This window comes from Rattus norvegicus, chromosome 2 (assembly GCF_021556685.1).
Source record: "Rattus norvegicus strain SHRSP/BbbUtx chromosome 2, alternate assembly SHRSP_T2T, whole genome shotgun sequence".
In the NCBI taxonomy this organism is placed as follows: Eukaryota; Metazoa; Chordata; class Mammalia; order Rodentia; family Muridae; genus Rattus; species Rattus norvegicus.
This window is the reverse complement of record NC_141535.1, coordinates 92,791,634-92,805,016: the sequence shown is the minus strand read 5'-3', so window position 1 is coordinate 92,805,016 and position 13,383 is coordinate 92,791,634. Positions and strand designations below refer to the sequence as shown.

At 42.0% G+C, this 13,383-nt stretch overlaps 1 protein-coding gene across 1 annotated transcript; it reads right to left on the bottom strand.

Annotated features, from left to right (window-relative positions):
- Positions 1-9,234: 9,234 nt before the first annotated feature.
- Pmp2 (peripheral myelin protein 2) lies at positions 9,235-13,163 on the bottom strand. Its single transcript, NM_001109514.1, is given in 4 exon segments — positions 9,235-10,195; positions 11,509-11,610; positions 11,769-11,941; positions 13,046-13,163. Coding segments are annotated over 4 exon segments (399 nt in total). The 5' UTR covers positions 13,119-13,163; the 3' UTR covers positions 9,235-10,144.
- Positions 13,164-13,383: the final 220 nt, after the last annotated feature.

The following is a 13,383-nucleotide window of genomic DNA, read 5'->3' as shown; positions in this document are numbered from 1 at the left end:
CTTTACCTCTCAAGCACGGTGTGTCTGCTGGCTGTGATGATGACAGTGTTTTGTAAATCATGACTGGTTAAACAGATGTTGGCTCTTATCCTTTTGTTTTGTCATGGGAAAATATGTTGTTGATCCTAGAATGTATATTTCTTGGATGATTTAAAAGTGCAGAAATAAAATAGAAAAGGCTCAATGCCTTCAATTTCTCTAATTGTCGGCAGGATAAAACCTATCTTCATGAGGGCTTTCTGGACACAGAACTTGCTTGGGAGTCCTCTTTCAGTGCAGAATTAGCTTTCAGTGGGCCTGATGATCTGAGTTCTCATAGGTGATGTCTGACCTGCTGGTCCCAGAGCCACCTTGACTGGTAGTGGGTGGAGGAGAATAGGATCAAGGGAAGAGGCAACCTAGGTCCTCCTGTTTGCTGACGTTCTTGCTGATATCATGACTGGTATGATGACTGCAGAGTGACAGGAATGTTTGAGAATGGTCCTGCTGACAACCAGACAGGGTTTGTCTTTAGTTGAACATCTTAGGGAATGTAACTAGTACAAGAGAAACAAAAGAAATTGCATCCTAATTCAGAGCACATGAGTGATGCTGTGGCCTTCGACCTACCTAGTGTGGAAGTTCAGTTTGTATTAAAAAAATGTATTCTGCCAACTGTAATGTGATCTTGTGATAATAAGAGTCATTATTTTCTGTGACCTTAGCTGTATTTAGAGTGTACTCCCGGGAGTCCCTAGTTTAACATGCCTTGATTGGACATTGTGAACTAACATCCTTGGAATTCACATTTAGAACCAAATGACTTCCTTTTGGCATTGGCACATCCATTTGGTGGCTTGCCATAATATTATGCATTGTTCAGAATAATTTTCCATGTTACTCAGGCTGATTTCCTTGATTTACAGCTATTTGCAAAAGCTGCCTGTCAGCAGAGGTAGAGAAGTCGGGAAGAAAGTAGCTTCATAACAAAGTTCTGTGACAGGCAGACAGAGCTGGGCCTGTGACACAGCTCTTACAACCAGGTTCTAATGTGTGAGCACTAAACATCTTAAACATTGTTTGCCTGTTGTAGGGAGTCAGGAATGTGCTATTGTGATTGGTGTCACAGCGACTTCGTGGAGATGACTGTCTCTAGGTGCTACCACACTTAGTTAACCAGAGACTTGAATGATGTACAGGGACCATACAGTGAGATGTCTCCTCACTGTGGGAGCCATTAGCACAGCTTTCTAACATGAAGTCAGAAAGAAACTTACTTTGTTGAGTCAATTTCAGGTGCATAATGAAAACCTGGACCTAGCTCTGGCTTCTGTTTATTGTTGAGGTGGGGACTCTTAGGAAACAGCAGCTGAAAGTTGAGTTCTGTCATTAGCGTTATGTGCTTGTCTCTTCACGCCTAGCTACGTGCTGACGGCAGCTCTGCAGCAGAGGAGCATCTGTGTCCAGGCTGTGACTTAAGTCCCTTTCAGATTAATGGCCGGCTCTGCAGATGTGGGACAGAGGCATTATCTCCCATATATTTAGTTTTTGTTGTTGTTTTATTTTTGCTTTTGGGATGTTGCCTTCCATGGAGAGAGCTTTTAACAGCTGTAGATATTTCCAAGTCTTCCAGTTTGTAATGAGTCAGAAACCTGGTGCGGCCTCTTTCCTAAATCCATCTTTACGGCTTTAACGATGTCTGTTCTTCACGTAGCTCACGTGTGGGCTATGCCGACATGTTTATCTGCGGGAAGGTCTGCAGGCAATGGGTAGAGAGCTGAGGTGTTTACCTGGTTTTAGGTATGGGCAGGGGTGCTACCACTCTCCAGTGAGACAGACACCTGCAAAGCGATTTAATTTGAGAAAGCACACTTTTAATCTGCTGTCCCGTAAAGATTTCTAGATGACAGCATCACACTTCTCCTTTGACCTGCCTATGAAGCGCCACTTGCAGGCAGGAGGACACCATTGTCCATCAAAGGGTTTGTGGCTGAATTGGTGTTTAAGCCTCTCCTTGGCATATTTGAAATATCCTTAAAATGGATATTGTGTCTGCAATAGGCGACCTTCACAGCAAAGTCAGCTAACTGCACTGCAATCGTTGACTCTTAGCTACAGAGACATCGGCCGGGCTCCGGGGTGAGAGGCTCCTCTTCATGTTCCTTTAACCTTCCCTGTCTTTCTGTCCTGCCTCTGCCTCATTGGCTCCCCTTCTCCATTGTTGGTTCAGTCTGTCCCTGCCTGTTGAATTCATGCTGTGATTTGCCACGCAGCGCACTTGATTAAGCAGTGTCTGACATGTTGACAATTACAGTGTGGAAGTTATGTGGCTTTTCATTGGAACCCATGGGATCGAGAGTGGGGAGGGGGGTCACGCAGCATCCTGCAGTTGAGGACTGTCCTCTGCACTTTCTGAGTAAGTTCTGCAAAGAGCAGTGGCTGAAGTAATTTACAGTTCGATAAGGTTGTCTTCTCTGCTTTCTCCAGAGAGGCGGCCTCTTCTCAGACAGACTTCTGTTCTGGGCTCATGGCTGGTGGTGCTAAGTCTTACCTTTCCTTCATTAATGCCCAGGGCCTTGCTGATCACTGAAAATAAAGTGCTTCAGTTTGTGGCTGTGGGATGACCTGACTAGGACTCTCTCATCTCATCTGTGCATTAATTACTGAAAAAGAAACCTAGTTACAAGACATCAAGATTAATAACACATCAATACCAAATTCCAACAAGGCTTCAAATTCATTTTATCTTATAGGTGTGAAATGAAGCCAGTCAGCCCTGGGTTTAGTTTTAAAACTTCTATAGGAGACAGAGAACCATCAGTTCTCTCATGAATTGATAGATTTACTCTGTATCAGAAGGCAAATTGCAACTGTTCTACTCCACTTGCGTGAGAGAAGATTTTAGGCTACCCAAAAAGCCACCCACAGATAACTGAGACCGCAGATAACTTGAAGAGTCACGTTTTTAAAAAGATAGCCGAAAGTTCACTCCAGGCTGAATAGTTTGAGTAATTATCTTAGCGAAGGCCACCGGAATATGAGTTGTGTTTTCAATGATCTGTGGTCTCTTTAAACCTGTGCTCCCTGCTGGCCCACATTTGTGAGCCTTCGCTTTTATATATGCCTTACCCTGCATAATGACAACCACATAGCCTCTGATGAAAACAGCAGAGAGATAATAAGTAACTGCTTCCCTAACAAAGAACTTGAGGCCCCGCATACTTGTAAGATCGTCTGCAGGCAGTGGTACCTTCTTTCCTAACTGTGACTTAATTTCACACTGGAAACCTTAGCTACTCTTGATGTTAATAGCCTTTTGCTGCATTTATGGTGACATTTTTAACTTCAGAAGACTGGTGCAGTGTCTCTCAACTGGTCACCTATTGGGATCACCTGACAGAGTTTAAAGACTGGTGTTAAAAAGTAACTGGGAGGTTATTACACTTAGATGAACTCCAGGGCTCTGGGTTCCTACCCAGCAAGCCCAAAGGAACTCAGGGTACAAGGCAAACTGAAGCTTAAAGCTAATTCCAAACCACCCACGCCCTGGAGAGCGGCTCCATGATAGAGGGTTTACCCAGCCAGCACACGCAAGTTCCTGGAAAACCTTAGCAGTGCAAGGACAAACAAAATGTCCAGAAGCATTACCTTCTACATAGAGACTTTCCACCTCGATCCATCAAATATTTTCTTTGTCTTGCTTCTGAAAGCAATGTACAATGCTTTCCCCGTTTCCCTCTCAGCAGAGCCTGACCTGCCTGTGACGTGGCCCAGCCTGGCTCATGAACTGAAGTTTGCTAAATAACCTATTTAAACTGTGGATATGCCTGTGTTTGCCTTTTAACAGCTGCGAGGTCTAGGGCTTAGTCTTCGCCCAGGGCAAAAAAAAAATCTCTGTAATATAATATTTTTTAAGAATTATTTTTACGTATGTATGGTGTCTGTGTGAGTTTAGTCAGTGCACGCTCAGGTGCTGTAGGGTTGTTATGGTCAGCTTTGAGCTGCCTGAGGCACGTGCTAGACAAACTCCAGTCGTCTGGAGGAGCAGCCGTGTTTCTAACCGCTGAGCCATCTCTCAAGCACCCTGATGGATTTGATCCTGGAACTTACTTGCTTAACACCTCCCAGATGGTTCTTAATGTGCAACCATGTTCCGAGACATGCTACATGGATTAGGAGACAGCCTAAGAGCTAAGCTGAAGTAGCTTTGTTAATTACAGAGTAAATCTCTAGTCAGAATTGGAAGTAGGATGGGCCACATTGAACTGAAACACATGACAATCTAAGGAGCTGGAGAGACAGCTCTGTATGGCTGTTCACAAGCACCCGTGACTCCTGTCATCTGACCTCTGAGGACACCAGGGATTCATGGGCTGTACATACACACATGCAGGCAAAGCATTTATTTATACACACTAAGATGAATAAAGCTTTTTAGACTTTGTTTTTAAATGGGAGAAAAATCTAAGTGTGGCACCACATCTCTCCGATGGCATGTAGTGAGTCTGCGTGCCATGTCCCATCTTTGCAATGTCACGCTAGTGAGTCTGAATGTGACATCACATCCGTATAATGGAAAACTAGTGTCTGAGTGTGACATCACATCACCGCAATGGCATGCTAGTGAATGGTTCAATTCAGTTCCATAAGAAACAAAACCCTGATGGCCCGTGCTGGACTCTCTCATGTGAACACTCATGTTGTGCTTAATTTCAAACTATCAATTTTTTCTAACAACTGGCTTGCAAATTTTCTGAAAATCAATAACCAGCCTTTAAACATTTTTGTTTTGTAGATAGGGTCTCGCTATGTCTCAAATGGTTGGCCCTCACCTTTCCAAACCCTCCCACCTCTTCCTCTAAATGCTAGGTAATAAATGTGGTCCCATGCCAGTCTCCAGCCATCAGTCCTCAGGTTGATTTTGGCCAGTTCCTAGATACAATTACATCTTAAAACTTAGCCATAAGTCAAAAATGTGTCAGTCATTATACAGTTGACAGCAGATAATTTATTCCTTTGGTATCTGCATTCAACTAGGTCATGTTTAGATTGGAGTAGCTAATCATCAACTCCCATTTTAAATATTCCAATTTTAAATGTTTGTTTGCTTATACACTAATTAACTTTAAAATGATTCCTGATTTTGGTCTGAATAGTATTCTGGACATTTCCACTTGGAGTACAAAAGCAGATAAAATAAGAGCTTCTGTGTTTGTATTCCCTTTGAATACCATGTGTGCCATTCAACACATAATAGCAGAACAGCCAGGAATGGTGTTGTGAGCCTGTAACCTAAGTGTTCTAGAGGCAAGGCCAAAGGATCACCGCTTGCGATCAGACTGAGCTATAACATAGAACCATGACTGAAGACAGACAAACCAATAAAACAAGCAAACAAACAAATAAGCAACAATGGTAGAAGATACTTCTTATCTAAACACCGGTCTAAGCACCTTACATGTATTAGCTCATATATTTTTCTGGACTCTGAAGTGTGTTCTCTAAGGAACTTGGGTATACGCATGTGTGTGGAGGATGTGTTTGGGATCACAGCTGGTAGGGAGGGATCAGAAGCTTCAACTAATCCATCTGACTGTTCCTCACTACAATGTTATATCAAAAAATAGTAGGCAATCAAAATTATGAGCTGAATCAAGTTTTTTTTTTTTTTTTTGGTTCTTTTTTTTCGGAGCTGGGGACCGAACCCAGGGCCTTGCGATTCCTAGGTAAGCGCTCTACCACTGAGCTAAATCCCCAGCCCTGAATCAAGTTTTAAATATTACAGATCCTAAGTGCTGATCTGATGATGTTTGTGTTAGTTCCATCACAGCAGCAAACACCTCAGATAAGCCAATCTCAAAGAGGGAAGTGCATGTTTGGTTCAGTTTGAGAGATTTTGGACCATTGGATGTTGGTCCCATCGATGAGGCAGAACATCATGGAAGGCAGAGAGGAAGGACCAAACTGGTTTCATCTCGTGATGCCTGGGAAGCAAAGAAAACGAAAAAGACCCAGGAGCCCAATGCACTCTTCCATGAGATACCCAATGATCTCACAGTCTTCCTCCTAATAGTGCTGTGGGCTGAGGAACCAGACTTTAGTGTATGGCCCTTGAGGGCAGTTGACATTCAAACCTTAAGTGTTCTCCGCAAATTCACATGTTGAAATCTCAACTCCCAGGTTTGGTAATGTTAGGAAGTAATTCTTTCCCCTGAACAAGTAGTACCCTCCTTGGATGGACTAATACCTTATCAAAGAGGCCCATGGGAGGTCATTCCCCCTTTTGCCCATGAGAGGAAGCAGATAAATGATGCATCTGTCAGTGGGAAAATGCCCTCTATAGAAAGCAAAACTGCAGGACCTACACCCTGAGCTACCCAACAGCAAGGGCTGGCTTTCTATTGTGACTATGATGTGACATAGGGCGTTTTGCTACAATACCTGAAATGGGTTCAGATAATAGGTTTTTTTCCCAATCCCTTCTCTCTGGCTTTTGAGAAGTCTTTTTCTTAATTGGGCAGCATTTACAACCTGCTAAAGTGATTATTTTCTCTTCCTCATTAGTAACATAATACTTTTCCTGTTATGATTTAAAGGTACCTGGGGCTTTTGTACAATAGAGTAATTATATTTATTGACGGATACATTTTATGGTAAGTCATAAACCTCTAAAAGTAGAAGTGCAGTTCTAAACGTCCTTTTTATGGGTTGGCCTGGCAGGAGACGAAGAATGAAAGAAAGATGCCCACTAGACGCACGTCATCTGAAGACTTGGAGGGGGAGGAAGGCTTGTACAGTGTGGCTTCTTTGGAAATAATTTAAAGATAGAAGGAAGTTGGGAGAAGCATATCAATTTGTAGAAAACAAACATGAGAAACAAAGTAATTCATAGAAAACAAAAGCACCTTTCATTCAGAAAATGTCATTGCTCAACTTTGCCCCATTTGCTCTTTCACTATGAATATGCATGTGTGCACAGACAAACACACTCATATATTGTTCTGAAACCTTGACACTAAATCATACACATACTACATAAGACCCGTTACTCAGAATGCCAGTGTTTTCCGAGAATAGAGATAATCTTTCCCTTCATCACAGTGCACTGTAATCTAATCCCCAGTGTGTACTCTAATTCACAGACTGACCTCATGCTGTCCTCTGCAGCATTTACTGTCTCTCTTAAAAGACACACCCAGGACCAGTCACTGCAGCTAGCTGCCGTGTATTTTCAGTAGATTGTAATTTGGAAGATACCTCTCTATCTTTTATAGACATTGACATTTTGAGGAATTCAATCAGCACCTGCCTTCATTTTTAAATACAAAATTCCTTGTTTTGAATTTCTTGGTGGTTTCCTCATGATATTCTCACATGTAGATCTCCAAATACAGTGTCCAGTAGATGACATTTCTTTCCTCTAAGGGAGCATGTTGCTTGTCTGTCATTGGTGGGGTTAATTTTGACAACCCATTCAAGTGGCTTTTCTGTTCCGACATATCATGGGTGTTCTCTTCTTCCTTCTTGTGTGAGAACGCTTTAAGACTGTGATGTCATCAGTACCTCGACAGGATTTGAAATCAACGGGGAGATTGGGCATTGAATGAGCCCATGAGGACACTTCCAGAGTTGTTCAACTGAGGAAGGAGTCAGTCTGCGTGCAGGGGGCATTATCCCATGGGCTGAAGTCCCAGACTGGCTGCAAAGGAGGAGCTCACTGAACGCAGGCATCCACTTCTCTCTGCTTCCTGGCTGCAGATGCGGTGTGAGCAGCTGCATCATGGTCCTACCTCCTCCCTCATCCCACCCTGCCACAAGGAGCTCTATCCTTGTACTGTGAACTGAAATTAATCCTTCCTTCCTTCAGTTGCTTCAGTCAGTTGGATCTTCACAGGAACGAGAAAAATAACCACTGCAAACCAGACCTAGGACGCTTCTAGTCACAGTTTCTTCCACCTTTATTGTTCATCGATAATTCCTGCTGGAGCCCATGTTTGCTGTGGTAGTTAAAAATTAGTACCTGTTTTCCAGAACTCCTTCCACATTTACCGGCTGTACTCGTGTTCTGTGCCCCTTCTCTATGTAGTAGCATCTGGCCACACTGTCAGAGTCTTGGGTTACTCTTTTTCCCAATGGTTTACCATTCATGATGATAATTTATGAATTTGTGATTTCTTAACGATTTTAAACTTGTGATTTATCAACTATTTTATACCCAAGGTGTCCCAGTGGAAGTTTCTTTATGTTCAGGCAACATACCCTTGATCATTTCTTTGAGTATTTTTTATTTTTGTATATAAAAATAGTTAAATCTTACAGTACCTATTCTGTCCTGGTGTGGAACCATCCATCCCTCCAGGGGACTTTGGTTTCTTTTAGTGAGAAATGGCTTTAGAGACCAAGCCCCAGGGGCTAGGTGTACTCACAATCCTGAGGTATCTTTTCTTCTGAGCTCTTCTGGGAGCAAAGCTAGGAGCCCTCAGCATGTGTATGCATACTCAAACACACATTAGGTACATACATGGATCACGTTCATACACATGTAGTTGTGCATGTACAGCTGTGCATGAACATGCACAGAGCTTAGAAACTGTATTAGTCAGATTTTGTCACTGTAGCAAAACATCTGATATGAACAGTCTGGGAGCAGTTTTATTTTGGCTGGGAGTTTCAGAAGTCTAAGTTGAAAATTCTTGTTAGTTACCTTGGTTCTGAGCTTAAGGTGCCACAGAACATCATCATCACAACTCGATTTTATGGCAGAGGCAACCCAAACTCATGGAAGGTAGGAAGCATAAGAAGAGGAGGGGCAGGGCTAGGGATCACCTTTAAGGCATGACCCATTGACCCAGTGACCTACTTCCTCCATCTAAAACCCATCTGCTAAAGATTTTACCATCTCCGAAGACAACACCACCAGCTAGGGGGTTAAGACTTCAGCACCTGAGACCATAACGGACATCTCACATTCACACCGTAGAAACCATGGATTTACAATGACTCCATTGCAGTTCTTCATGGCCTTTTATTCCTGCCTTCACTCATTCTATATTTGTATATGTCTTCCCCCACTGTGAACGTCTGATTGCCATGAACAATCACACAATTATCATTTACTCAAATCATATATTACAGTTTCATTCTTACATAAGCACAGGGGCTCCTCATCCTTTCTTGTGAAGACTTACAGGATTCAGTAATTCTGTGACTAGTTATTTATCTAACACAAAAAAGGCCACATGTTCAAAGTCTTGTACAAGAATGTAGCAGCTTTATTCATTGTACACAGACACTGGTTTTAACCCAATTGTCTCAGGAGGAAGATGGATAACTAAAACAATGCAGCTGTACAGTGGAATAATACTCAGTGATAAAAAAGGAGCAAATCACGGCTATGTGTGATAACCTGGATAAACCTGGAAACCATCATGCTAGGTTTTAAAAGGTACAGAGAAATGAATGCATGAGGTCTGGTGCTATTTTAAGCAAAGCCAATATAGGACCAAATCAGTACCATCCTTGCTTCTGGTGGGTTATCACCTGGGGAGGGAGATGAGGAAGCTTTCTAAAGTGGAGGAACCGTGTTTGCCTCAGTTGGGATGTGCACGCACATAGGTACATGTGTTGTCAAACATGCTCAGTGGCTGTGCACCACACTGTTTGTGCATTACAAAACTTTGGCCTAAATGGTATGGAGGCTGCTCCTGTTGCCTGAAATGAGGAACCCCCTGCCCACCCCAATTTAAAGTATCTGATCTTGCTTTGTTTTCCTTATGATTTCCCCTGCTCCTAACTGCCCAGGCCCCCGGAGACATTTATCTTACCTAGAACAAAGCTCTTACCTTCTTTTAGTATTTGATTACTTCTTTTTATCATTATTTAAAACAGAAAGAATGAGCACAGCTTAGGCTGTCACTCTGCAACGGTGATTTTTATGGGATGTCTTTTGTGTAGTCGATACAGAAGGATTAACATGGCAAAGACATGGATGAAAACGGAAAATGTCGAAATTAACATTTTAGGTTAATTCTCATTTAAACCTTTGCTATAAAACATATGGCAAGGGCAGAAGAAAGCAAACAACCAGCTGCGGTGAACTCAGGACTCGCTGAGTAATTTCCAGTCTCAGATGAGCAAACACCATTTGGATGAGTCAACGATTTTCTCAGACCTTCTCATAAATCCTGGTGCAGACCACACCCTTCATTATACATTCCTTTAAAGAAAGGGATTGGCTATTTAAAATACAGGTCAGAGGACAAAATAGCAGTTCACAATGAACTCACAATATTACATTGAGGAAGGAATAAAATGTCTAGATGCCAGCTTCCTAGTAGTTCACAATTACAACATTGAAACTTGAGGAAAGCCTATAAAGTTGGTCTGTGTTATTACACATGATCGAGCAGCAGTTTTTTATGCACAGTTTAGATGCATTTAAATCCAATAAAAATTGTCACAGTTATAACGCTTAATGTTGGTTGCCAGCTCTGTGGGAGTTAGAATCATCCATCCCAAAGACAAATCAAACCTTCAGGCATGTCTGAGAGGGACAGTCAGGTTAATTGAGGTGGGGAGACCTGAAGACCTAACACAGGCTAAAGTAGAGAAGTGGCCATCCAGGGTCTGACTGAGGGCTGGGCTGGGCACCCGTGTCCGTTTCCCTTGCTTCCTGATGTGCACCACCAGCTGCCTCAAGCACCCGCTATCATGTCTTCTCTGCCGTGGTGGATGGTGTCTCCTCTCACTACAGATCCAGATGAATTCTCTCTGAAGATGCTTTTTAGCTGGTTTTGGTTTCAAGGAGAGTAGTGACTAATATCGAAATGGCTTTCTCATTGGCCTTACCCAAAAGAGCAGCCACATATACTCCCTGAGAGGTTGGGCTTGGTTGATCTATAACGGTGACCTCATGTTGGAACTGCCCTGGACACCTACTGTGCAGCAAGAGCTAAAACCCAGCGCACATGAAAAGAAATGGTCAAAACACTAGAGGACTGTATGCATATTCAGTGTGTGTAATTAGTGAGCACAAACCCATAGTCTTAAAATTCCCTTAGAGCCTGTCTGGCAGGCTTCTTTTCCTCATTCTGATCTGCTGACTGAAAGAAGTCTCCAGAGCTTAGTGCTCAGATTGTGTTTTTGGTATAGTTTAGGGTAAGTTCCTATGCACTCCTGAAAACAAATGGGCTTTTTACTATGATATTGTATAATTGAGCAGACCAGGGCTATATTTTATTTTTGAAGTATAGGCTTACATTTTTGGCTATAAGTTTAAACAAATGACATTCATCGATATTTTCATTAACTTTACTGTCTAGATACTACCACTTAAAAATCTTGACCTAACACTTGTAGGACTCAAACATGAATTTTTTTAAATGGTTTTTCACTCAAGCACTAACCCCTGACTTTATTCTTGGTGTTACTGTCCATTTGTATTCTAAAGAACAAGGACATTTTGAATCAAGCATAATCAATGCATGTATATAGCATTATTTCTGCCTTGAGAACTGGGAACGTTCTTACCACTACCATTTTCCCATCCAGCAACTTTCTCTTTATGGTTGTCTCTTTACCATCCCACTTCTGCACTTGCTTCAAGGAGCCTCTCTCCAGCGTCACGATGCTCTACAAAGACAAATTCATGTGTTTGGCTTAACTCAGTTTCCATGACAGGTATCTCAACAAATCACATCCATTCTCCAAGTTGCTAACTCCCAAAAGGAATAATCCTGGCTCTCAGTAGTCCATTGAACCAACTTCCAAAGAAAAATATTATGGATTACCTTGGATTTTCTGTTGTCAGCTGTAGTTTCATCAAACTCCTGGCCCAACTTGAAGGAGATCTCTGTATTTTTGAAGGCACTTTCAGTTCTAATGGTGATATAGTCTCCCTTCTTGCTGATGATCACACTAGGCTTGGCCAAATTTCCAAGTTTTCTGTTGGCTAACCCCACGCCTGAAAAGCAAGGCGTTGTCAGATTGTGTTGGGTAAGGCGGCATATCTGAGAGATGGATTTCATGTCCACGGGTTTCTTGTTACTTATTCAGTGTTACCTTCAATGAGTAGATGGTGGGACTTCCTACCAAGGACTTCCACCGAAGGTTCAACAACAAGAAAAAATGCATATAGGTGACACATTCATTTTAGCATACTGCTACAACAGTGATGACTACAGAGTTTACAGCATAACACTATACAGCTTCAAAGGTTTAGTTTGTCCACTTTGTCATGTCCAGTGGTACCCTCACCATAAAATAAGTCATTTCAGATTTGTATGAAGCATTAGAGACATTTGATATTGTGTTTACAAACATGCTTTCAGCATGACTATCTCCCATCCACACATACTTTTCTATATTATTTTCTCTATCAATAGGAGCTGTGGATATACAGTACAACCCCCCTCATATCCTTGATGGAATCACATTTTTGACATTTTGTAGTTCCAAAATTTGTCTGGTGAGAAGAACAAAACAGAACAACCTGTCCACCACACTCTTCTGTCTGTAGTCCCTGCTCAACACTAGGATGGATAGATTTTGGTGGGACAAAGTTTGAACTCACAGCCGCCAACCAGTTCATTTGATATCAACAACTTGCAAAGGTTTCGAGCATCCTCATTTAGGAAATGTGCCATATATCAAACTTCACACACTTAAATGATTAATTATCAACAAACTCAAAGCAGAGAGAGACACAGAATTTTTAGTTTGGATAAAAGTTAAAATTTTAAACTGTGGTTTCCTAGTATTCAATTCATAATCTTATTACCACATTAATTCCTATTAAACAAGCTTTCAGAAAATGCCAGAATATGGAATGACTCAAACTCTAATATTTCTCCCAAATTTCCAATGACAAACCTGTGACACTGTCTTCAAGTTATAATGCACTTAAATTCTAACAATCTATCGCCAATGAAGTGGAAGTAAATTTTATGAATGAGACAGAAGATTGCACTCAGCCCACACAACATTCCTTAGACTCCTGGGGAAAAAACGTTGGAGAAAATCCTGTGCATCTGTCCATAAGGGGACATTTGCCACGAAGCATTCTCACCTAGAGCCTTCATGTAGTCATCGAAGTGCTCGCTGGAGACAAGTTTCCAGGTGCCTAGGAATTTGTTACTCATTGTGATGGATGAGGAGAGAGTGGAGTTCCTAGTGGGATGCAGCAGTTGCCTGTGAGATGCTGAGATCTTGCGCAGTTCTTTTCAAAGAAATCCAAAGCATGTGACTCACACTGAGACCCAATGAGGAAAGGCAGTGGCTGAGCTGAATGATGAATGGCTCTTAACTCACAAGCTGCCTATCCATGGATGAAAGAAACCACCACACAATGTCCCTGTGTCCATGAAAATAACTCAAAGTATTGTTTGAACCTTTAGAATATTTTTT